Source organism: Solea solea, chromosome 16, assembly GCF_958295425.1.
Source record: "Solea solea chromosome 16, fSolSol10.1, whole genome shotgun sequence".
Classification (NCBI taxonomy): Eukaryota; Metazoa; Chordata; class Actinopteri; order Pleuronectiformes; family Soleidae; genus Solea; species Solea solea.
The window spans coordinates 11746988-11774131 of record NC_081149.1 but is presented as its reverse complement, the minus strand read 5'-3'; the positions used below and the strand labels follow the sequence as shown (position 1 = coordinate 11774131).

The window sequence follows — 27144 nt, the reverse complement described above, 5'->3', positions numbered from 1 at the left end:
ATTAGCAACCTGATGGCCACAAAAAAGAAAAAAAAGAAAAAACATGCACAGTTGGAGCAATCTATACTGATGCTTGATGAATTTAATTATATGAAGCTATTAAGTAAAATTATTTGTTTTCAAGTAACCTGTGCTCCATTTACAGCTGTAGTATGGAACATAAACTATGTATATTCCATACAAACCACTATCATTGATTAAACCCATCCGCTCTACACAACTCTGTATTTCTCAGCATAGCAGTATTTAGATCTTGTGCCAACCAGTGATGTAAGTGATTATTTATGGGTCAGAACAGACAGAGGCAACAGCAACATTGCTCCTGTAAAGTAAGACAGCTGTAAACTGGTTGTAATACGACTGAAAACACAGAAGCTTCCATGAAAAAGTCTGACTGTTTTGAAAATTCAGTCGTTCAGCAGTTTGACAGGATAAATGCTTCTTACCTGTGCCCACCCCTGTGGCACCAGTGTATAAACACAAACGCTCCCTCAGTCAGGTCTGATGGTAATGATTGACAGCCACATTTCAGATAAGGGATGCAGCATACAAATGATGTATTGTTTCTATCCACAAAGACCAGAGATAGAAAAATAACAAAAATCATAATAAAATGGAGCTTAACGTGTTGTTCCATTCCTATTTGCAGCTTCTCACACTCAACCGAATACTGAAGATAGCTGTATGAATATAAAACATGCATATAATAACAAAAGTATTTCAGAGACCGTCGCAAAATAATGTCACAATTATGAGGATACACTTTTTGATCAGTATCTAAATGCTTTATCACCGAGTTTCACCACTGCATAGTCCTGTCAGCATCGGACATGTGTCATGCACCAACAAATTGTGCCATTAAATGTTCCCCTCACAATTACCTGACTCAAAGTTAGAAACAAAAGCCAGGATTAATGTTAACATTTGGTTCCCCACATTTAGCAGGCTTTTCTCTGTGAGCACTCACACACCAGACTGGTTAATCATCACAACAAATTAGCAGTGGTTTCCAGTGGAGGAAAATGGTTACATTTTAATTTAGTACATAATTAAAAGCTCCCATAACACAATGTAAAAGTACAACCTCTTTATTTTTACTAGTGTAGTCCAGTTGAAACAACTGATAGAAAACTGATAAATAAAGCAAAGGTACAAAAACCCACAACGCTAAAGACAGTCACAGAAAACTAGGGGCACACAGCGGAGGCTAAAGAGGAGAAACTGCCAGAGAACTGACTTATAAATCCACAGGTGTGGCTAAAAGAACACAGGTGCAAGTAATGAAGGCAGCAGATGTAATCAAGCTTGTGGGTGTGGAATGATGACAGGAAGTAAACTGATCTGTAATAAGAGGAGAATGTGACACAGCAGCTGCTTCATACGTGACAGCAGAACGGTTCCCCAGTGTCTTCCTCCACTATACGTGAATATAATATGTATGTCAGTGTTTCTCAATCCACTGCCCTGCATGTTTTAGATGTTTCCCGCTCCAACACACCTGCTGCAAATAAATGGCTCGTTATCAGGCTTTTGCCTGACGAGCTGACCATTTGATTCAGGTGTGTTGGAGCGGGAAACATCTAAAACATGCAGGACAGTGGGTCCCCAAGACTGAGAAGCACTGCTGTGTGTGACATCATATGCGGTGGTGCAGCTGGTGTATTGTGCGGCACTGAGTTGATAAATAAAAAAACAACAACTGGACTCTCAGTGCAAGTTTGCAGTGTCTTTAATCTAAAAAACAAAAGATAAATAACAGGAGTTTGTGCTTTGAGAAACATTATACAGAATTATAAATGCTTAAAAAGGTGTAATATTCACCTCAAGGTTGGGACAATTAAAATCATCTTAGCATAGGACGATTTGAGTCTCTGCGTCTGCATGTGAGTGACAGTTTCATGACGACCCGGCAGATAACAGCTCCTCTAATGCTGGCACTTAAACACACTGTGAAACCATGTGACCTTCCCACACAAAATAGTTGACCCACTTATCCTGAGCAGACACTGAAATGAAAACAGGGAAACCCAGAGAGAAAGTTTTTCTGCTCAGGATGATTGTGTAGTTTGGAATTCTCTCTCATGACCAAACGCCACACTGCTGATTCATATCATATACTGCACTTATGCGTCATCCAAACCTGCTTTGAACCTTCACCCACCATCATTCACATCGTTTCACACAGTCGGCCTTTTGATATTTTTTCAACACACACACTGAAAACAACGGGGTAATCTATAACTTTTTACACTTAATTACTTTACGTATGGGTGTTAATGTAACTCATTATGTTATGAAAATAATTTCAGTACCAAATAAATGATTAAAATCTTTCTAACGCCTAAATGTGCAATCCGTTTACAAAGTGAACACAGATAATTCTTCACACGTGAAACACATTAGTAAATCCTCGACTTTCTCAAGGAAACCTCGGTCCGTGATGCAGTCGACTGCCTGACGCATTGTTAATGTTTCAGTGCTTGCTCTTTAAACCCATGTTTCACAATTGTCCCACGTGGCTGGGCAGGAATAATGTCTTCATTTAGGAGTGAAGGGATGCTGGAACGCAGAAGCCCAGCCAGCCTGTGAGGGCACCATTGAGTCTGTAAGAAACAGGAGGCACTGTGAAACCTTGTCCCAACACGATTCAGCAGCATCTGAACAGGACAGAGAAGATTTAAAGGGAGGGGGGGGGAGGAGGTAACAACATGGAAAACAAATGGCCACGCTGTCCGAAGGAGCGGGCGATTGGGTGGTGTGTGTAGTTTTCTAGCTGCCAGGTAAGAGCGGGTCAGAGACGTGCCTCTGAATCTCCTGCATCTCTGTGGTGGTCTCCAGGTGCTCAGGGAGGGAGGGGAAGCGCTGGCTGCCATATAACAGTCCAGCAGCCTCATAGACGCCTAACATTTGAGGAGGAGTGAGGTCCACAGGGGGGTGCGGTGGGTCTGCCTCTGGTGATAATGACATGGTGTCATCCGAGACCACAGTGAGATGGATCCCGCTGGACAGGGTGTCTTTGGATTTGTGCTTACAGTCAGAGTCTGCACTCTGGAAAGACAAAGACAAATATAGTCTTTATGTTTTATAAAATAATAAAGCACAAGGAAAAATAACGACATTAATAATGACTTTACAATGACTTTTAAATATACTTTTTCTGTGCTTGAGTTACTTTCTACAGTCAAAGAAATGAACTGTGGATGCAATAATACCAAGGGGCCTTGTGCAATAAACTTTATATTAGGAACTTGTGCAGTAATAACTTTAACTATCATCTGATGACACTGGCACTTTATTATCTTTTTTTTAATAAACACATTTATACACACACACATATATATATATATATATATATATATAATATAAACACATTTATACATCACAGCCTCAATGCAGCACCTGTAGCAGTGAGGCAGTGCTGTCGATCTGTACCAGCTGGACTGGGGGGACGGTGTAAATTGTCTGTGCTCCTGTGCCGTACAAGGTGGAGGTGTGAGGCGGGTGAGACGGGTGAGAGGGGTGAGGGCTGGGGGACACAGCACTGTAGGCTGGAGGCACTGGGGCCATCTGCCTCTGCAGGAGCTGGAGGATCACGTTGATGTCTGCTGTCATGCGGGTCTCCAGTCTGTAAGGAACATTACATTTATTACTTTTTTTTGTCAAAAGAAAAGTAGAAAAGAAGTGTAAACTTCTTTCCACATCTTTACATTGTTTCTTTTAATTTAAATGATTTATTAAAACATTTTGAAACTCCGGAGTTACAGTTACCTCATACATATAAACTACTCAGGAAACAAATACAATGCTCCATAATTTGACTCCTGATATTATAAAGCAGTGATATTTGGTTTTGTTCACACTAATTGCTTTATAAATTAACTTATTCATACTGCTATTCCCTTAGTTGAAACAACATAGGGATACTGTTGGGTCATAGTTTGCTTTTAGCTTTGTACATAACATGTGCAGTTTGTCAACACGTTTTTCAATGTATATATTCTGTGTAAATACTGAATGGAGCACTTCATAATCTCTCACAGAGCCGAGTCCATCTGCTGTTTCTCATTATTTCCACTAGGTTTCTCTCTTGCTCTCCTTATGGTTTCTCTGTTTTCTACAAACACAGGTGGTTCAAAGTACAGACATATGACAAACAGTACAACTGCACATTATCAGTTTTTTAGCTTCTTCTGCTGCACAATTGAAAACCCTCTCATGCGTTTTTATCCTCTTTACTCCCACAGAGGAGTGATAAGCTGTTGAGATACAGCAGGACAGGAAAGGAATTCTCTCACCTCATACGCCTTGAAAGTAAACATAGGTAGTGGATCAACAGTGATGACTATTATAGACAACGGGGGTATAGCTCAGTGGTAGAGCATTTGACTGCAGATCAAGAGGTCCCTGGTTCAAATCCGGGTGCCCCCTGACACTTTTAACCATTTCACCACTTACACATGGAGACTCACCGATTCAATTGTGATTGCAGCACCTCCAGTCTGGATTCAAGCTCACTGGGCCGAAACTCCGTACGTGGCGTTGTATGGAAACTGTTCCTGACTGCTGACGTCTGCGTCGGCCTTTCAGTGAACTGGCTGGACCTGCGATCTGACCAGTAGCTGTACAGGCCTGACATGTTGATAGGTGCTGCAGCTACTGCTGCTTTACAAAAGGAAAAATGTAGGTTTCACGGGACATATCCCTTCAAACATTTGATATTGTTTTGTATGTTAGTGTACTAAATCTCATGTCAGGTGACCACACAAATGCACTTATTATTTCAATAATTTAAAACTTTGGACTGATACAAGGCCTGTACGTGGTGTGGTTCTTTTACCTGAGAATGTTGGTTCTCCTCCGAGGTCTATGGGTGGGCCCATCCCAGCAGAAGGTCCACTGTGAGGCAGGATGTTGACCACGGCTGGTGGGTAGTCTCTAGTGTCCCCTCCTGTATTGTAAAGCTCCCCTTTGCTGTGTCCCATGGGCTTCATCTCCTCGTCACTTGACTGTGAACAGATACTTGCGCTGCTGTAGAGGTCGTCCCAATGGGATCCTGCCATTTCACCACTGTGGTGGTTTACCATCAGACAGACTTTGCCGTCAGACTGCTCAGGGTTGTCACCGTCCATCCCGTCTGTACAAACAATATATGAGTAGATATTTAACAAACATATGGATCAAACCTACTTATGTTCGGCCCTCCCTCCCTCATTCACCTGGACGGTTTCGACGCCGTACAGAGCTTCTCCGATGCCTCGTCCGGCGGTAGCCACACTCAGAGTCCCTGCTCGGAGTTGTCTGGTTTATTCTATCTGCCTGATACATATCAGCTTCAGTAATTCAGAAATACACACCAGATCATATGTTCCAAGGAAACACTCAGTGTTGAAATCACATAGAAAATGTTGATCATAATTATACTCAAGCAGGTTTGAGAGGATAGACTCAGACAGGACAAAAACTGAATTGAATCAAGACAAAAATGTAGAATACGGATTTATATGGGTAATATTCTGTGCAGATAAAATAGTCTGAGGATGATGTTGAGGTTATAATCTTTTTTGTAACTCTGCCATTTTGCTGCTATTTGAACATAAGAAAAAAGATTGTAAAAAGGGGATCTGAATTGCCTGATGAAAGATTTATAAGAGCTGAAATAATTTAGATGTGTCTTTTATGGCATAATTGATACATAAAAATGGTTACAAGAAATACTTTGTGCATGTAAATTGCTACAAAGTTTTCTTTCCAGTTTTTGCTGTATGTTTTAACTGTTATTGTTTGTAATGTTTGTCTTGTTTAATCCAACCTAACTTAAACTAACCTAACATCATCAAACATAATTGAAGCATATACACAGGGTTTCGTTCAAAATCCTGAATGTGCCCAGTATGTATGATCATATGTTAATTGGCTTTATTCATGAAAAAACAATACATTGCCCTCTGGTGGCACTCACATCTCTCAGGTTGAAGGTGATCTCCAAGTTGCTCCAGAATGTGTCAGAAAAGTCAGGATACATGTCCAGCACTTCCAGCAAGTCCTCTCTCTGGATCTTGTGAAGGTCGCAGTAGGTCAAAGCCCTGACGTCAGCGCTGGACTTCCCCGGTCTTCCATATCGACTGATGGGTTCACCAAAGATGTCATTCTTTCCTATCAAAAACACAAAAACACTATCTGTGAAAGCCACTGCAAGTAATAGCATAAATATTTCACTGACAAAAAAACACAGAGCACTACAGCGACACGAATTCTTGACAGCGCTGCAGCACAGCTCACATTAATGGTCCTCACAAACACAGCTGAAATAAAAATGACCTATGCAGCTCGGATCTGAGTGCTGGCCCTATTGATGATCAATGCCTCTGTGAAATGGAAGTGGAGCTGTGCCCAAACACCGCTGGCGACACAGAGAAGCGTTGTACAATGTAAAGGGCAGCAGCTGTGCTGTTGTGAGAAAGTGACAACCGGACAAAAAATGTCATGAGAGGAAAAAAAATCCTTTTCAGATTCACAAATGCACAAATTGACTGCATTTGGATGTTTATGCATTTGGTGCTCTTTATTTATCAGTATAGGTTGATTGAGGCTCTAATTGATAATTCATATTAAAGGGACTGTATGTAAAAAAAATATTAAAGTGCCATGAGCTGCGTTGTCGGCGGGTGACACAACAGAACAATACAACAAACCAAAACATAAACAGTTTGCAAATTAAATTGTAAATAAACTGGGTGTACCATGTATTCCTAATCTCTGATGACATATTCTGGACATTTTATGACTTTTATGGCATCAGTTTTACCATCAGGTTGCCGAGCAATGCTTCAAAAAGGCTGACCCAAATAAGCCTTGTTAAATCTTTCAAAAACAGAGAGGAAGATGAAGAGAGATATATCCCAGTGTGTATAATTATCTCCAAGTTGGGCTAATGCGCTCTCTCTCCCTCTCTCTTACACATTGCTAGTTGCAATTACTGTGACTGTACATCATCACCTGTTGCTGACACAAGGTTGTTTATAAATGCTAAAGGTTGGTGTTGTACAAATTGTACACACATCACCTCATTTGTATTCACAGTGGAAGAAAACACAAAGTTATAATTGCCTCCCTTGTGGCTCGTAACTCACCCAGTATGGCCACCACCACATCGTCCCTCAGGATCTCTATGGAGCCTCTGGAAATGAAGTAGACTGCAGTGAGAATGTCCCCACTGTGGACCAGGGTATCGCCGGGTGGAGCATGGGTGGTCTTGAATCGCACGGCCAAAGCACGCAGACAGCCTTTGTTGGCACCTCGAAAGGCTTTGCAGCTCTGAAACAAGCTGCGGTTCAAGTGGAGGCAGATGTCGGCCTGTAGACACTCGGGAAATCCCTTCAGAACCTGCAAGGCCACAAAGGGCATAAGCTCAAATAATGTTTTTCTTTGATTGTGCATCTATAATTCCTGGAGCTTGAAGGTAAAGTGATCTAAAATAGGGGTTTGTCCGACTGAATGACGCGACAGCCATTGTGATTGTCTATTTTCAGGTGCTAACACTGCTCTCTTGGTTGGACAAGAGAGCAGTGTTGAGTTCAAACAATGCTGATTAAGCAAACAGCTCCAACATGACCACGACGATTAAGATTTTGTCGCCTGGCAACATGAACAAGAACCACCTCACTCTGACATGACTTTATTTAGGATTTATTAATGAGTCAGCAACGCCTTTCACACATGGCTTCCTCATGTTCGCTCAACTCAACTGGACAAGTGCTCACAGCTGAGCCAAACAACAGATCACAACAACATAACATAACACACACTGTAGCTTGGAACTACATTATGTTAAGTCCTACACAGTGGGAATATGAGAAAAGGGGGCACCCAGATTTGAACTGGGGACCTCTTGATCTGCAGTCAAATGCTCTACCACTGAGCTATACCCCCATGACAACCAGGAACAAAAGTTCCATGAGACATTTCCAAACCACAGAGCGCTTTACCTCAACACATGCAGAGGCAAAAGCAACATTATGTTAGGAAAGTGAGACGGCTGCACAAAGGTTGGATTATGATTCTTTTCATGGGTTAATTCTACTGCTCAAAAAATGTGGTTGTTCAGCAGTTCCGGGAGAAACATGCTTCTCGTCTAATCGTTTTACTCGTTTCAGATGAAGGACACAGCACATAAATAGTGTTATATATTACTAAAAACAAAATAAATGCACACAGTGCAGCTTTAAACACTGATATTCGATACTGAGATTTATACAAGGGGCCCCTTGATTTGCAGTTAAATGCTCCACCACTGAACTATACCCCACTGTGTCAAACATCCTTCATCAATTTCATTACCTACAATCATAATAAAGAGCTCTTTCCTCCTGTGAGGTAGATTTCTGTCATGACTCACTGCGTTCATGTCGATGCCGTTGGTGTAGGACCAGGCGTGTTGGAAATACTCCTCCAGCCTCTGTCTCAGTCCTCCTGGAATCTGGTGGAAACGTATAAACTCTTTGACTCGCAGCATCTGGGTGTGGTAGCGAGCCGTGCCTGAGTAAAGTCTCTGAATGATGGCCGACACGTTACCGAAGATACTGGCATACATCAAAGCTGCACGGGACAAAGAGGAAAAAAACGCTGCTTATTATTTGGATCTTAACAAACCTGGTTTGATTGTGGGAATTTTGATTCATATTTTCCTTTGCTAAGAGCTGATGGATGGTTGTTGTCATCATCACCACAGGGCAAGGTTGTAATAAAGTCTATTAAACCTACCTGCTCTGAATTCTAATGATATTTTTGAATCAAAATCTTGATTTTAATTTTAACATGTAAACTTAAGGTAATCATAATTGTATGTAAAATAATGGTTTTACATACAATTAGTAATGGTTATTATCTGTTCTGGCCTTAGATTCCCTTGAACTCCCTTGAACCTGCTTTCAAATGTAAGGTATTATAAACAGTATATTAATTCTCACCCTTTAACAATTTGATTTTCAGACTCACTCGTACTCTACTCACAGCCAATGAGCATGACACAGATGGAGAAGATCTTCTCTGGGTTGGTGTTGGGCGAGACATTTCCAAAGCCCACACTGGTCAGACTGCTGAAGGTGAAGTACAGAGCTGTGACATACTTGTCCTTAGTGGAGGGACCAGAGGCTGCGTCGCTGTCATTGTAGTGTTTACCGATCTGGTCAGCCAGATTGTCCAGCCAGCCAATCTTCATGCCGGTGATGTGTGCAGATCCGGTGCGCTCCACGTTGCCGATGGCATACCAGATGCAGGCCAGCCAGTGAGCGATGAGGGCAAAGGTGCACATGAGAAGGAGAAGGACAGCAGCTCCATATTCAGAGTAACGGTCCAACTTCCTGGCCACTCGCACCAACCTCAGCAGTCTGGCTGTCTTCAGTAAACCGATCAGTGTCGTTGTCTGGGGCTGATGGAGAAAAAGAAAAGACCTTAATGTCACCTAAAGCTGTAGTGTGCCACTTTTTACAAATGAACAAATGTCTGGCACATTGAAACCATGTAAAAATGTGTTCACACAATCCTGATTAATCAGGATGTTTCTCAGTATAGCAGGGTTTAGGTATTGTGTCACCCAGTGCTGCACACAGGAAGTGATTTGTAAAAGAAAACAGGCGATAATTGTGTAAGTCACAAAATAGACAGTTTTCCTTTAATTTTTGTTCCTAAAAAGGAGCTTTGAACTTTGAACTGTGACATATTTCCAAATTCGATGTGATTTAAAACATTTTTTGTCATTTCTGCTCAGGTGTGTTTATATAGTTGGTAAAAATGAAAAAAAAAATCTTTAAAAAAAGGATATAAGGCACTCTATAGTGCACATTCTTAGAGCATGTGAATAGATTTTTTTAACATAGTAAAAGCAGCCTAAAAGCTGTGTGTTCTGAGGGTCAATGCTCATGCAGAGATGCTGGCAGTGTTTTGGAAATAACTCCAGTGTGAGGCAAAAGAAGTTGTGCACTGAAGATTAAACCTCTGTCATTTAACCGTAAAATAAGTAAGCAAATCGGCAGTTGTCTCACAGACTTCCTCACCTCCTCTGACCCAGACCGGAATATGAGCAGATCAAAAGGAATGGCGGCAACAATGTCGATGAGGAACCAGCCCTTGAAGTAGTGTTGTGCGATGCGTCCCGGTTGGCTGACCACCTCGTCGTTGTGGTTGACGTACGTCGTCCGGAAATTGATGAGGATGTCCACGATGAACATGACGTCGACCACCAGGTCCACCACATTGAGCGGGTTGCAGGTGTAGCCACAGGTTCTTCTCCGCTGCTCCTCCACCTCGTTGAGAAGAAAGGCGGCTGAGTAAGGTGTGAAGATGGCAGTGTAGATGACCAGGAGCAGGATGACCCAGTCCCATACTGCTTTGAACGGGCTATAGTGAAGGATGGTCCATTTATGGATACGTGGGGCCTGGAGCTTGTACTCTGGCAGCACGTCAGCGCCGAGGGACAACACCTGAGGACATGGTGAGCGACAGAGAAGATATTATTAATAATGAAGGAGGCACAGTGGGAACCATAATTTATGAAAGTATAAAAAGTGTCTCAGAGGAAATCATCACACTTGAATGTTAAACAGAAAGCTGCCAACATGATCCAAAATAAAAAATCAACAACATATTGACCTGCAGATCAGTAACCTTCAACTGTATCAAATATCCATGACTTATCATACTAGAAATACAAAGAAAACCCAAGGTCTTATTTTCTCATCTCGGAAACAACAGTAGTGGGTTACTGTGACCTTTCTCACAATCGCATATCAAAACAGACCTAAAGTACTTTTCATGACCAACTCTGCTCATGTTAACCACAGAGTTACATTGACGCTGTCAATTTGATAATAAAAACTCAACACAGTTGTTCATAATCCCAGATAAAATGACCTCAGCTGCAGGAAATGGTCATGTACTTGGTTGGTTTGGACTTAATTGAACAGTTAATCTAAATATCAATAAAATCGCAATATGGGTAATACTGCAATTTTCAAATCACAAGAGGCATAGTATTTATTAAAACCAAAATGCATATCAAAATACGATTTTTATTGATAATTGACATGACCTACATATCCTATTCTACAGACAGAATAAAACCTCTTTGTTTCGCGCAGATTTGCACACACAGTCATCTTAAATGTGAATAAAAATGACCCTTGTGTAGATAGTGCAGATACCAGATTATAATCCTGAATAAAGCTGTGCATGTGAACAGACCCAGGTTTAATCAAACCAGGCACTAAAATGTGACAGTGCTCTTTTTTTTTTTGTCATACTCTGTTTGAAAAGTTGGTGCCTGGTGAGACATCACACTCAAAGATCTGCTGTTATGTACACATGTGAGGAAACAAGAAAAAACAGGTCCAACATTTAATTTGTGGAGGAAAAAATAGTCTATACACAAATTTGTGTCTGCTGCACGTAGTGCTGCACGCAAGTTACACATCTCCCAATACACTTCCTCTCACCACGTTTGGCAGGAGAGACAGCCAACAGTGTTCTCTTTATCAATGTGAGACAGCGAGCAGTTCCAGACCAACACAAAACACTAACATATTACTGATAAAAGCTGAGTGTTAAGATCCCACTGACCGGTATGAAAACAAGAGACGCTGTGTCCAGGTTCTCATCCTGGTGTTGAGCACAGCAGTAGGGCAAGAGGCTCCTCCAAAACCTCTGCTGTTTCTCCTCCTGCATCACTACCTCCTTTAAAAATGTCCTTGTTTTAGCCCAAAGCTCTAACATTATTATTATTATTATTTAGCGTTAATGGCAATCTCACCTGCCTCAGCCTCACCATCTGACCTCTGCTTTACATCAACCACATGAACCCCCTCCTGCCAGTGTTCCGGTCAATTGTGGACCAAAATAAGTGCCGCCATTGATTACACGCCATGCAGAGGGGTGGTTTTAGTAAATTTTTCTTACCAACAAGGTTGCGACTTCATGTGTTTTTGTTTTTTTCCAGTGTTGGCATGAAAACATTATAATATAGCAGACTGTATTTTTCTGTTATGATTGTTGGAACCACAAGTCTGAAAAATAGTTCCAGTTTCTTTCCACTTTCCCAGCTAGAATGAAAACAAGAGTCCAGAAATAGTCAAAGTGAATTGCTTCACAAGTATTAGAAAAACTACTAGGTTTTATGTGACCTTATATGGGGAGGAGGGCAGTCAGTAAGCCATAAAACCAGGGGGAAAGAATAACCCAGGCTTGTACAGTTTTCATTGAGAGTCCAGTTTCTCCAGCTTCTCCATCAACTATTAACTGAATTCTGCAAACCTGTCGCTCTCTGTCATGTACGAGTCATGACCATGGCAGCTGAACAGATGTGAAAAGACAACACAGTAATGAGAATGTAAACACACGAGCGAAGGTTCACTCATCCAACAAATTCTATGGTATTGATGTGGTCCACGGCTCTGTTTCATAACAACGACCAGATAAAGTTGGACTCTCTCTGTTGCTACTCTAATGTTATAATTTATTATTCATTTGGATATTAAAATAAAAGAAAATATTACATTTGCAAAAGTCCTGTGTTTTTAGTCGTCTTCTGTGTTTAAACATAAACATAAATAAATATACTAAATAAAGGACTTCCATTCACACGAAATCTAACTTCATGTTGTGCATCCTTATTTGTATTCTGACTATACTGACAACATTAACACAACCCTTATTTTGTCTTTAAAACATCAGTAATCCTTAAACAAGAACAACATGATATACAATATATGATATGGGCACAAACGTTGCTAGTGTCCACAGTGGACAGTGGCTTTAACTCTGTAAAGCTGATGCTGCTCACGTGTGAAGTAAGAGGAAATAAGCAGGATGGGTGATGGAGAAAGTGGAGATAGAGGGGTGAAGAGGAAAAGGAAATGACAGTGGTCGACAAAGAGGGGAAGTGGAGGGAAATAAAGAGTTCACAGGTAATTTTTAGAAACCCATAAAGGCTAGAAGACAACTCACAGGCTGAAGTTTCTGCTTGAGGCTCATGCTGATGTGCACCGCAGGGTAAATGAATTGAGAAGACTATAAGATTATGAGAGAGGGCGAAGGCAACCTCTGTCCATCCCTCTGTATCACCCTCCCTTCTGCTCCCTCGCTCAACCTCCCTCACTGTAGCCCGGCCCTCTCTGAAGGGTCTCCTCTGTCCAACACATATGACCCAGTGGCTGCATGGATGACGGCACAGAGCAGCTCCACTGCTACACAGCAAACAACCACTGCTACAAAGTCAAAGGAGGACCTACAACAAAACATGCTGTAAGTAAAGCTGGGGACTAAAAGCTGATGACACACTGAACAACATACACACTGTGAAAAGACCTGGATTTCACACTAAGTGACAGTGTAACACTGGGGATCACACATTTCACAGACTTCATGATTTGTCAAACCTTCTTGTGAGAGCGACCATGTCAATGAGCGACAGTTTTGTTGGCCTTGTTGTTTTGATATTCCCACTACTTCCTGTCATCTTCTGACACTATAGCCTGTGTCCCCACCTACTCTTTTTCACTGGTTGTAACACATATTTGCAGCTGGAGTATGTTATCAGTACACACTACCAAACAATTCAAACATGTTTGATTGACTGTCACTGAGGTCGGGTCTTTTACCCTCACACACTCACACTCACATTTCTGTGCCAACTAACCATGCCGACTGTCCCCAACTAGTGCTGACTGGTGCAGACTCTGCCCAACTGTGAATTGTGGGAAAAATCGGGCAAAAAATATCTTGTAGTGTGTCCCCAGCTTTAGGTTGTCATTTGTTAGCAAAGTTATATTAATATTCAAGGACCACACGGTTGGTGTAGTGGTTTGACAAATCATGTAGTCTGTGATCTCTCACCAGGTGAAGTTGTTAAATGTGTGATCCCCTGTCTTACACTGTCAGTTAGTGTGAACTCCAAGTCTTTTCAAAGTTTGTATTTTTTCCCTGTGTGTGTGTGTGTGTGTTCCACTGGGTTCTCTGGTTTCTTCCCAGTCCAAAAACATGCAATATGGGGACAGGGTAAATTGGCCACTCTAAATTGACCACAGGTGTGAGAGTGGATGGTTGTTTGTCTCTATATGTGGACTGGTGATCTGTCTTAAATGTTGATATAAGTATATTTTAAATCCATGTAATGCTGGTTTTGAAGCGACGCGATGTGCTGTCGGCCCACATGGTGATGTAGTGTCTAGCACTGTAAGCAAGCAGAGGTTAACTGGACATAATTGGACAATGCAGCATGTTGGACACTCTAAATAGACCGTAAGTGAATGATCATCCCTATATGTTAGCGCTGTGATTGGCTGAATTTCCTCCCATTCCGCTATATCCTCCTGCAGTACACTCGTTCAAAGACAGGGGGCACCACATAAACACACAAATGCCTAACACACGCACCCCGATGTTACGGCATGCTCATCTACAATTCTCTGTGTTTTATAAGCGACAGTCTAGTCGACCACACTGTGTGCTTCATGTAACGCAGACAAATCAATAAGAGAAAAGATCAATGACAACCTTCATTTCCCTTTTTGTAAGGTGCCAATCGAAATCCAATTATAAAGGCGGGGAATACGAAGAATTTTACTACATAACCGGACATGACCAAGACTTAGGCTTTAATATTTTTACAAGTTAAAGTAAGAACATCTTTAGGAAACTTGCTGTGAATGTGATAATTGGTCACCCACATGGCAGCAGCATTTATTATTGTGACCTTAAACCTGACCTGTAGAGCCAGACATCCAGTTCTCCTATGACCTACAGTTACAACAACGACAACACTGAGCCAGTTCCTACCGTTTTAACACAACAGAAAATCAAATCTGGCACCAGTTGGCCATGTGGGTGGAGGTGCCGTTTAGAGATATAGATAGTTAATAGATGCACAGAGAGCATGCCCGCTGCCCTCCACTTCCATTAGCCCCAGTGGCCAAGGTCACAGGCAGCGTCAAGCCAATGAGTGCCATTCAATACCTTTGCAGCTGCCGCCTGGTTTTGTCTCCCTTTCATTAGTTAAGCTCATCAGTCAGCGTCGGTGACTTCCCCCACACGCAACAATGCAATCTCGATCTACGTATGTGACCTCACACTCATGCACTAAGCTTCCCCTTCTCTGTTACCAGTTACCGACTACACTGTATGTTTATTTCCATAGAATGTAAATAAAAACTAGTGTAGTCTTTTGGTTCAAAAGTTAAGCACAGGAAGTAGGACAGAAGTAGTAGTTAGGATGACTCTACCGGAGTTAATTGTCTAAATCTATAGTTATGTGTCTTCTTCAATAGCACATTTATGAAAGTATGTTCCCATTTAGAGAGAATCAACGATAAAGCAAGGCACATGTGAATGAACACCAGTGTGATTCATCATCCAAAGTGTCTGCTCTTTCTAGCTTTTCCTGAATCGAGGATGGAACTTTTTCAGAACCAATAAAAAACAACTATGAAATAAAGGTAATTCATGAGTTGCTAATACTGAATTTTCTAAATAAAACAAAACAAGATATGGTCTCAGCATTGGAGTTTTGTGAACAGTTTCCAGAGTGTAAAAGACCTGAGGATGATTTTGTCAACATTATAGCAGACAGACAGCTGGAAGAACTCCACTTTCCCTTCCAACAAACACATACATTCCCAGCGCTAAGTGGCAGGAAAACACTTCACTGCAATGGTAACATGGAGTAAACGCTAGCTTTTTTATTGCTGTTTGTGAATGATGTCATTAGAGAGCCAAGATAACAGTGGGGTGTTCTGCTGCCAGGCCTGACAGGAGGCCTTGTGTTCACCCCTGTCACTTTCTCCACGGCCACAGATGTCACACTGTTTCCACATTGTGCACTGACTCACAGCCGGCTGTCGATGCCGTTCACCCTGCTGGTGTGAAGAACTGAGATCTCACCAAGGCAACAGCATCCAGTCACAGTGATCACACAAGGTAACAGTACAGCACTAATAGCACTTCGCGGCCACTTTCTTATGGTGCTTTTCCACTTTACAGTTCTACCTGTTCTGGCGAGGTTCCAATTGAGCTGAGCCAATACTAAAATGTGACGCCGACAGACTGCCGGCCACTGATTGGTCAGAGAGTGTCGTCACTGGAAGAGTCATGAGTGCGACGTCCGACACAGGAATCACAACAACAATGCCGAAATCAAGATGAGTTAATAAGACTTGAAAATCCTGAAAATTCAATATTTAACAGAGGAGTATATTTAGCAACAGCACTGTCGAAAGCCGGCGACCGTGAGCCGAATCACAACCCGCTCAGCTGTATTTCAGTTCAGTGACTGTGTCAGACAGAGTCTTTGCTCCAGTCATGCAGGAAGTACTGATATTATTTTTTCAGATATAAAACGACATCATGGCAGTTTCATGCAGCCATGTGGAGGTACTATAGTAATGGAAAACAATGTGACTGATACTGAACCGAGAAGAGTTGAGCCGAGTAGTACTAGAACTGTATAGATGGAAATACGCCATTAGGTTTACTCAAATATCCAATCAGCCAATCACAAAGTGAACTTACTGCATTCAAGCATGTAGACGCTGTCAAATGACTTTGAATTCATCATCAACGGGATAACATCATGTAATATATATATATATATGAATATATATATATTTATATCACTAAAAAAACTCATGATTGGTAATTGATCACAAGGTTCATTGTTTGATCGACTGTTTCTGCTGATGCTGTGTGAACATGATGTGTGACATTCACAGTAGAGAATATCTTAAAAGTCCATTTACTGTTGACAAGTTGTACTCGTGGTATTTTTCCACTGTAGTTCTTTTTCGATTGCGTAGTGTGAGTTAAAGTGTGCACAGAGTGTGATGACAGGTGGCTGATGAGTGTGTTCTGTTGCCAGTGCCATAGATGTCGCACCTCAGGTGAGACCAATCTTTCACACTCTCACCCTCCGGCAGCATCGTCACTGAGACAGAAGCAAATTCCATTTATAGACATCTTTGCCCGAACCATCTGTGTAAAGAGACAATGATGGGGTGTGACACTGACAACTGCAAATAACAGCGAACAGCCTGAACATATCAAAGAGGACGACAGCGGTGGGAACATGATATGAAAGCTTACAGACGATGAGCTTCATGCTTCCATGCCATAGCCTCTGAATATGAAGGTGATGATACCAGATGCATAGGAATAGTTCTCTTAGAATAAGAACAATTTTAAGAAAACGAGTATGGTTTCATGACTATTTTTCGAGTCGTTCTGTGGCTGCAGAAACATAAATTATTAACATTTAATCAAGCAAAAGTAAATTTGTTCTTTTTCACTGCAGGCCTCCATTAACTCACAGAATAATTACATTTTTCCTGAAGAAAAAAAAGAGATTAATAATCACCCTTTTTCTCTTATATGAGAAAGGACCAGTCTTACCTGTGTGACATGCGTGACCTTCTCTGTGACATTCTGGGTGCGATCTTTTATCTTGCTGGGCGCGATGATTTCGATCTCAGTAGGAGACGGAGGTCTCATCCGATCCGAGCCGAAGGTCAGGGTAACCTGAGGGATGCGGCCAACGGTCCTGTGTCGGATCAAATCAGAGTCTGACGTGGAGTTCAGCACGCTGGGCTTCAGATCTGCAGCACAGAACAGAAACATCAGCGAATGAGATCATAACACATGCAAAATTATGCCTTTCCAGTGAGATGATCTCATAATGTCCAGGCTCGAAGGTCAAATCATGAGTAAATTTTAAAGGACCAGTGTGCAGAAGGTAGTGACATCTAATTTAGTGAGACTGCAGAGTACATGAAATAAAGGACTCCTTTTATTCAGCCTATGCATATCAGAGAGGACTTAATGACAAAGATTTAACTTCAAAACAGTCAAAAGAAAGGCCCTTAACTAAAGTACACATAAAAAACGCATAATATATATGTATGTTGTATGTTTAGCCTTTATTTATACAGGTTATCCCATTGAGACGTGGGGTCTCATTTTCAAGAGAGACGATGATGGGATAAATGCTTCTTGCTCCACCCGCACCTGCACTGCTGCTGTATACACACAAATGCTCCCTCAGTCAGGTCTCATAGTATTGGTCGACAGAGCCTGTTTTCAGTTGAAGGACGCAACATTCAAATAGAAAAATAACAACAAAAATGACACACTACAGCTTTAAATTTCTGCCACTAAAGCCTCCAACATGTGACACAAATACCAACAATTGTAAAGAAGCTTGTTCAAAAAAACGTTATTGTGTCTTCGCCATTTGTTGCCCTCATCAGGGAGATCAGAACACACTGCATCTCCCCTCACACAGACACAGATGGATGTGCAAATGTACAAATATGGTGATGATGAAAGAGAGACTGAGTCGAGAGTATGACTAGAATTCTGTATCGTTGATGTGAAAAAATATAGTTTCCTCAAAAATATTTCCCCTGGGAAATGAAAGGGACAGATGTGCAGTGATGTGCAGTTCCAAACTTCACACACACATATACACACACTTGTTTTTATATCTTAGTGAGGACACCTCATAGACATCATGCATTCCCTAGCCCCTTACCCTAACCCAATTCTAACGTTAACCCTAAAACCAGGTCTTAACCCTGAAAAAAGCCCTTTAGAGTTGTGGGACCCAGACAAAATGTCCTTACAAAGATAGGTTTTTACATTTTTTTGGATCTCACATAGATATAAATGCAAGTACACATATGCACACGCACAGAGAGGCATTGATTAGTGTCTCTCTGCTGGAACAACCATCAGGCGGCTGCACGTGATCAGAGCTGTGTGTCAATGAAAATGTTAGATGTTAAATCTATGATGTGTGGCTTTCTGTTCCCATGTCTCACGTCACATTTTACTGGTGTGAACTGTAGCTGTGCATTTCATTTTTGGTTTTGCTGTTTGTAAAACCTTTGATTCATATTAGATGCATTTTCAGCATGTATTTGCACGTAACCGTAACTGGAATAGGTAACATTAGTTCACTTCTATAAGAAACAGCAATCATATTATACCTAATTTTTTGCTTCCTAATTGCCCATATTATTATAATGATGACTATGCTCTCTAAGAAAATCAATATCACTTGTTTATTCTGGTTGGTGCGCATTCAGGAAAAGAATACATTCATTTTAAAAATGGGAAAAAATCTGTATGAGGCCCATTTACAAGATTTATGAGACAAGTAAGGCCCTGTGACGGATGGGTGACCTGTCCAACAGCGTGTACCCCACCATTTGCCCTGTGTCAGCGGGGATTGGCTACAGCCCCTGCCACTCTCATATGGAGGATAAAATGAATGAATGACTGGAAATAATTCTGTATTATGCCGTGTTATTAAATCATGCTGTACTGTATTATTATCACGGTCTAAGGCTGCGATTCATTACATTACATTACATTACATGTCATTTAGCAGACGCTTTTATCCAAAGCGACTTACAATAAGTAAGGTTCCCAACATACATGCCACAGATTGCCAATACCATGCTCAGTGTCATAATTGGATTATATTTAATAATTATTTATCATTATTTATTTTATTTCTAGGATATGTCAAAAAAAACCTCTAACCAAATCATATAAAATCTGGCTATTGTGGTTATATTTAAATATAACTGGGAAAAACAAAATGTACACAACTCATTTCATGAAAATATGATTTGTAACTATCTAGTAGCTTCTTGCAGACACTCACTGCTGTTGGTGCGGGCGTCTCCTGGGCGACTGTTCCATTCTACCCTCATGCCGTCGATGTCGTCCAGTGACGAGGCTCGGCGGAGGCTGCGGACGCTGTCACGGGAACAGCTGCGAGGCAGACTCCCCCGGGGGAAGGCCATTGCGGGGTCGAGCCGGTCCGTGAGCAGAGAGCAGCGTTTAGTGGACGACTGAGCTGCAGGAGACGGAGGATCCACATCCAGATCCTGTTCTATCAAAGCCTCAGTCTCAGACTGCATGCAGCTCTCCTTGGACGGGATCCGAAACTCTTTCAGGGGAACCTCCTCGCTGTTTGGCTGCACAACAGATGTATATGGTTGGCTCAAGATGCACAAACCCAACATACCGGAACATTGAAACATAGCGTGCCCAGAATATTACAAAGCATTTAAAACAAAACTAATGAAACTATGATACTAGAGGTTGCAGACCACTGTTGACGCTGTAGAAGATGTCCACATGTGATGTTAACTGCCTCCGTTTGGGCACAAACATGTATGCACGCGTGCAAAGATACACACATATTCAGGGACAAAGAGGAAGACTTGTGGTTGAAATTCTTATATCTAAATATGTTTTGTACCATTCACCGCCCCCAAATCTCCAACCGCAGTCTAAAAACATGCAGATTTGGGTCTTTCTGCATGGAGTTTGCATGTTCTCCCTGTAGAAAGGCCCTTGTTTCCGACCAGGTCATGAACCTGAGTCTTCTTGATTGTTTTGTACCGTGTTGTAAATCATTATATTACTGGCCAAGTGGTAGAAAGTACATCAGAAACTGTTGACTGCATATTATCATTTCAGAAAAGTGTGTGGTGAACACCACCTCACCTGCAGATAGTCCACCACAACGCCTTCAAACTGGTCTTTGGACAGGGACGATCGTCTCAGGGACCGCAGCACTGGCAGCCTCATCTTTAGCCTGCGATTCTGACCTGAGAGGGAAACTCTGCGATCAGCTCAGCTGTTATTTAAACTCCTACTTCAATGAATATAAATTATGCTCATATGCAATTATGTTTATTTTAGGGAAAATGTGTTGGAGGTTGTTTTGTACTACTTTTCATACGATCCTAACAGAGAAGTTTATTTTTCAGTTTATTTTCAATATTCCAACATCATGACTGCAAGCTAAAACTATGATTAATGATAATAAAACAAAATCACTAAAGCAATAAGTTGAAGACTTTACAGTAGATCCATCCTTGGGTAACTCTTTGCCTCAGGCCGGATTTTTTGAGAGCAGGATCGATGAGCTCCTGAAAGTCAAGGATGTACATAATCACAAGTGCTTCCTCGTTTTTCACAGGGATGACGTCCACCAGGCAGGGTCTGCAGGTCCCTGTGTGCACACAAGAACAATAATAACTTAGTAGGGGGCACCCGGATTTGAACCAGGGACCTCTTGATCTGCAGTCAAATGCTCTACCACTGAGCTATACCCCCTCTGTCTGCACTGATTCTCATAATTTCACAATAAAGTCACAGTGAGTACCATTGGCTACAGTTATATGAAGTAGGACACCACGACACGGAGGAAAAAAGGAAGCAAGGGAGTCAGAGAATTGAAGGGTAAAAAGGCAGGACACTGGAAAATGCTAAATGAGCAACACTTCCGTCAGGTCTAAACTCACACTGCAATCAGTGTGGTCTAAAAATAGGAATGGGGGACAGGGCATATCACACATACAACACACACACACACAGATTTGCTATTACTCTTAGGCTTAGGACTTCCATTCCATAACCTTAACCATAACCAGTTAATCCCTTAAGACTAACCACAACTTAAATTTGAAGCCAAAGCTTAACCAATTCCTCAGAAAGTATGCTCTGCCTCATTAGGACCAGGATTTGCCCTGCATGAGGACCACTGGTCCTGACGAGGTCAACGTCAGTATGTGCATTAATTCCCATTCACATTTTACACAAAAACTCTGACATGAATTCCATCTGGAGGTAAATAAATAAATAAATAAATGATGAGCCTGTGGGAAACTTGTTCTGAATCATTGCATCAACCTTTTTCTGACGATACAGATTTAGAGCTCAGTGGGAATCAGGAGACAAAACAAATAGATGCTTTATGGATTTAAACTGCCGTGCTGGTCGCATTTCCATGACAACAGCTCGCCGGTTTGAAACTCCTCATGCCCAAGTGGAACAAAGTACACACACGTGTGTGCATGTGTATAAATATTATGTGTATGAGGAGAGTGAATGTGTGAGTGTTTACAGTGAGTGTTGTGATCGTCCTGAGCTTATGTTTCTGCCTCATAAGGCAGATAAACATAGTGAAAGTGAGAGAGACCACGGAGAAGAAATCAAGCTTTGTGGAGGGAACGTTCACTTAAATGTCAGCCTATGAAACACAGATCAAAAGGTCAAGTGTGTGTGAGACGCTGTGTTATTTCACGCAATGTGTATTGATTTTAGAAATATGACAATGACATTTCAGTTTAAGGCAGAAAAGAAAATCACAATTATAACTAGTACATATTGACACGTTTTATTTTATGTCCTCATCATTCACCTGTCTTCGTCATCCACCTGTCCACATCATTCATCTGTCCTCATCATTCACCTGTCCACATCATTCACATGTCCTTATCATTCACCTGTCTTTGTCATCCACCTGTCCACATCATTCACCTGTCCTCATCATTCACCTGTCCACATCATCCACCTGTCCTCATCATTCACCTGTCCTCATCATTCACCTGTCCTTATCATTCACCTGTCTTTGTCATCCACCTGTCCACATCATTCACCTGTCCTCATTATTCACCTGTCCACATCATCCACCTGTCCTCATCATTCACCTGTCCTCATCATTCACCTGTCCACATCATTCACCTGTCCTTCACCAAAAACCCACACAGTTAAAGTAAATTAGTAATTCATTACTTTCCACCTCTGCTTGTCTCTTGTCAGAAGACTTTTTCATGTGTCTTACCTTCTTTGGCGTAGTACAGGATCTCCACCTTGCGCTCCTCAGAGCCGAGCAGAGCCTGTGCCAGCTGTGCCAGGGCGCTCTTCATAGTGCCGGGCCCCACCAAGAACTGGCAGGTGCAGGGCTGCTGCATGATCTCCGCCCTGGTGAAGCCAAACATCTGGCAGAAGCCCTCATTGCAGTAGATGATGCCACAGTTCTTCATCTGAGCATTGGCAATAAGAAACTTGCGATCTACAAAGCAACAGAAGCTCAGAGTCAAATATCAGCTTCACAAAAGAAAAGAAAAATCAAACTATGTGATCGAATATGTTCTAAAGAGAGAATTTATTATTTTTTTCCTCAAAATTCTGATTTGTTTTCTCAAAATTCTGACTTTTTTACAATCAGTGTAAATGAGGTAGATCACCACCAACACTGAAGGTAGTCCCTGATAAGAGGTTTTTCTCTCGACTGTGAAGTGTTTGTTTAGTGTTTCGTATGCTTCTGTATTAAATTATACATTTCTATGGTTCTATCAACATCTGTGGCTTTGTGCAGGCGAACACACTTCCTCATAAAAGCGATCAATTAGACAAAGAAGACACTCAGGTGGGTAATTACAAAACACTCACATTGTTTTAAGATTCAATCACGCACAAAGACGTTACATTGGCTTTATATCCGAGGAGGTCTGTCACTCTAAAGACGAATGCTCTGACAATCAGCTTAAGTGGAAAGAATGAAGTCCACCTTTCCGTGCTGCTAATGCTATTAGCGACACGATTTCCCCTGAGCGACTGCGGCGGTGCAGCAGGTGGGCACTTTAATATAAGAGCTTCTCTGTGTCACACCTGCTCACCCACGGGTGGTGGGAATTTATAGATGCTTAACATCTGTCAGAAAGCTGGAATTATCCATATGCTGCGATAGGTTTTAAATATTTATCCATGTTTATAAACTGCTCTACTGTTGCTAATGTTTCTGAAAGGTTGTTTCTGTGTTTTTACTTTTACACTTTTGTATGTCACTGAATTGATTGGATAGCTATTGTGTTCCTTTTTATAAGCACCGTGACAAAGAGAATGCAATTTCTGCTATACTGAGAGTCTGTCAGTCAACACAATAACAAAAAAGATGTAGTTTAATGATGCGGAGAGGCAGTGTGCGATCATGGTAGTTATTGTCTTGTTTGGTCCCAATGTGTGTTAAAGCTTTCTGGAGGCAGCTTTGAGTGTGTGTGTGTGTGGCAAACAGCAAATAGGAATTGTTTATTCCAGTGTTTCCCAACTCCGGTCTGCATGTTGCCCTGCTACAACACACCTGATTCAAATGAAGGGCTCATTATCAGGCTTCTGCAAAGCTTAATGACGAGCTGATCATTTGAATCAGGTGTGTTGGAGCAGGGCAACATCTAAAACATGCAGGGCCGGGAAACACTGGTTTATTCATTAGTAACAAACAATGAAAGTGGAAAAATAAACTATAAATAGAGAAAATACACTGGTAACTGCTCACTGGTAATACCACATATTTCCTCCCTCAATCTCATGTTTTAAGTTGGAGCTGACACAGTTTAAGCAGATGACGTCACTAAAAGGTGTCATTTACCTTGAATAGAAATAAGTATTTCTATGGCTTAGGTCGAGGATGAATGATTTTCAAAATAAAAGGGTTTTTGTTGATATGCAACAATACATCGATCACAATAAAAATTGAAATCGACCCTGCTATAAAGAGTGTTAGAAACATGTATGCTACTTTGCAAAATATCTTACATTATGTAATACTGTTACATAAATAAATGTCATTAGTTTTAGGTATTATAGTGCACTAATAATGGATCTTTAAGTATTAATTCCAAATGGCGTTTATATTCATATTATATGGTAAATGGTCTGTATTTATTTAGTTTGCTGCTTTCTATTCTTGATGACCTCAAAGTTGCTTTACATGAGAGTTTTGCCATTCGCACACATTTTGTATCACTCATCTTTCACACACATTCACATCAGTGACACTTAACCCAAGAGTGGGTTAAGTGTCTTGCCCAAGCATATAGATGAGTTGAGCCAAGAAATCTAACCCACAACCTTCAAGTTGAAAGAGAACTCCTCCGACCACTGAGCTACCGTCGCATAAATGACATAAAATTGCAAACAGCAGTGTCATAAAGTATATAAATATATATGTTAAGTTATATAAATGAGGTGATAAACGCTGATGTGTGATGCTGCACTCAAAAACAGCAGTAATCTAAAATTCATATGTCATGTAGTTTATGTTATTGATGATTGGAATGTGCGTGGCAGCAGCCACAACACCAGAAACACTGTCCACCATTAAAGTGAATTAGGACAGTTTGGTTCGAAGCTGATAATGGAGAAGTTCAATGAGCTCCATAAAAGAGACATGTTGCCCCCTGACTGTGTCACTCTGCTGTAGAAGTGGGTTAAACAGCACCCCTCTGTTTGCTGCCCACACAGAGGAGAAGAGGAGGAGGAGACTTGTCTTTAAAAGTAAATGGCTGAGCTCCTTTTGGTGGAAAAGCAGCACATCCTGTCCAAAGTCATTATCTGAGGCTCACAGCAGAAAAGCCTCACATCGTCACACCGTTGCTTAGCAGCACCGCTGTGGCACGTGCACTCACCTGGCCGTGCACGTGGCCTCACACACACGCACATTTAGCGACATAGAGGAGAGGCATGCTATAATAGATGTTTCACAGAGAGGCCTCACAGCACTGATCTACTCGGTCTAAAACAAGACTGAGAGTTGTCAACTATTTTTATTACGAAAAAAGTTCCGGGACAGACACTGAAGAAATGGTACATATTTATATATATATATATATATCATATATATATGGTATGCTGTGGAATTTAATATATAAATTATATTATCAGAAACGTAATGTGTGTAACTGTGACGTATTGGCTCCAGCAAAGGCTTTAGAGACTACAGAAAAATCCTGTGTGTGCGTGTGTGTACGAGCTAATGGAACATAATGTAAGGCATCAGGTGACACAAACACACACATACACGCACACACACGTTTGCGCTTCATTCATAGTGAGGACATAATTTCCTAGCCCCTTACCCTAAACTTAACCATCACAACTAAGTGCCTAACCCTAACCTTTAACTTAACCTGAATCTAAACCTAATTCTAACCCTAAGACCAGGTCTTAACCTCCAAAAAGCCCTTTAAAGAAGTCAGGACCAGCCAAAATTTCCTTACTCCATATGGTTTACATGATTTCTTGTCCTCACAAAGCCACACACACACACACACACACACACACACACACAGTAGGAGCAGCAGTAGAAGACATTTATGAACATGAAAGCAGCAGCAGGAGGTTTGTCAGCAGCTTCAATGAAACAAATGAGATAAAATGTCAATGTAACATTAAAATGGCTCCTGTTGAAAGAGCTTCAACTGTGTTTGAAACAATGAAACTACACTAAAATAGAGCAATTCAAATTCACTTAATTATGTTTCAGTTAACTTCTGATATTGTCAATGATTTAATATAACATTTAACAGAAAACGTTTCAAATTCATTAAAGTATTTCATGTGGTTTTCTCTGATCTATAATAATAATAAAAAAACAACAACAAAAACTGAATATATTTCACTGTAGACAAATCATTTTTTGTCATTTTATGGACAAATCGACTAATCAATTAACTGAGAAAATGATTTATAACAAAACAATGTTATAGTCCCTATTTTAACTATATATGAAGTATAGTTGCATTTGTGGATGTTCTGAAAACCATGTGGCTGTAACTCAAGCCCTAAACTGGACTCTCTTGCAAAAGAGATTGTTTAATCTTAATGACTTTTATACCACGTTAAATAAAGATTTATTTAAAAAAATATCTTGTTCACTTACTTTGCTCGTCGAATTTCTTGATGATGGTGTCCAGGTAAGTGTTCTGGAGCGCGACATGTCCGCGTCTCACAGGCATTTTGACGCTGAGACAAAAGACTTCTTCCACACATGAACCTTACTGTTTTTTAATAAGAAAAAATGTTTAAGGATGAGTTAAAAAAACACAAAACAGGTTCCACTTTGAGGGCGAGCGTAAAAAAAGAGCGTGTTTGTGCTTCTGTCAGACGCAGAGGGATGAGGATGGTGGAGAGGAGCTCTGGTTGCCAGGGTGACAGCAGATGCAGGCTCGATAACGTGAAGAAAAAGTAGATTAGAAAACTGGAGAAGCTGCAAATAAACGGAAAACCACGCTGTGACACGCGGCTCGTGTCTCCTCTGTCGTGAAGAGAAGCTGTTGTAGTCAAAAAATAAGAAGTTGTGAAGGTAAAATAAAAATCTGTGAAGCGCAGAATGTCTCCGTGTGTTTTATAGTCGCAATATTGTCCCTCAAGTTTGATGAGGACGCTGAAGACGAAGCTCCTGAGTCAGACTGTGATTCTGGATCCACTTCCACCGTCCCCCGGCTCCTCCGAGACTCCAAA

At 41.2% G+C, this 27144-nt stretch overlaps 1 protein-coding gene and 3 non-coding genes across 5 annotated transcripts; 1 reads left to right on the top strand and 3 right to left on the bottom strand.

Moving 5' to 3' along the window:
- Positions 1-1711: 1711 nt before the first annotated feature.
- kcnh6a (potassium voltage-gated channel, subfamily H (eag-related), member 6a) lies at positions 1712-27144 on the bottom strand. 2 transcript variants are annotated; one of them, XM_058654598.1, is made up of 16 exons: positions 26564-27144; positions 22685-22915; positions 20921-21070; positions 20560-20663; positions 19709-20024; positions 17431-17633; positions 10053-10478; positions 9010-9427; positions 8396-8595; positions 7131-7383; positions 5960-6153; positions 5217-5316; positions 4838-5134; positions 4470-4662; positions 3400-3625; positions 1712-3048 (listed from the first exon to the last, which is right to left on the bottom strand). In XM_058654598.1, the coding sequence occupies exons 1-16, from the start codon at positions 26637-26639 to the stop codon at positions 2770-2772; spliced, it is 3666 nt and encodes a 1221-aa protein (XP_058510581.1). In that variant the 5' UTR covers positions 26640-27144; the 3' UTR covers positions 1712-2769. The 2 variants fall into 2 exon arrangements, with proteins under 2 accessions (XP_058510581.1, XP_058510582.1); XM_058654599.1 differs by having other exon boundaries at positions 4470-4659.
- trnac-gca (transfer RNA cysteine (anticodon GCA)) lies at positions 4357-4428 on the top strand. The gene has a single exon. It is a non-coding gene; the product is annotated as a tRNA-Cys (tRNA).
- On the bottom strand, positions 7858-7929 carry trnac-gca (transfer RNA cysteine (anticodon GCA)). The gene has a single exon. It is a non-coding gene; the product is annotated as a tRNA-Cys (tRNA).
- On the bottom strand, positions 21103-21174 carry trnac-gca (transfer RNA cysteine (anticodon GCA)). Its single transcript has one exon. It is a non-coding gene; the product is annotated as a tRNA-Cys (tRNA).

Coding starts and splice junctions, on each gene's coding strand:
- kcnh6a (XM_058654598.1), bottom strand. CDS start 26,639: ATGCCTGTGAGACGCGGACATGTCGCGCTCCAGAACACTTACCTGGAC. Junction 21,071..22,684: donor CCTGTACTACGCCAAAGAAG/GTAAGACACATG, acceptor GTGTGCACACAG/GGACCTGCAGACCCTGCCTG. Junction 6,154..7,130: donor TGTGGTGGTGGCCATACTGG/GTGAGTTACGAG, acceptor TGTTTTTGATAG/GAAAGAATGACATCTTTGGT.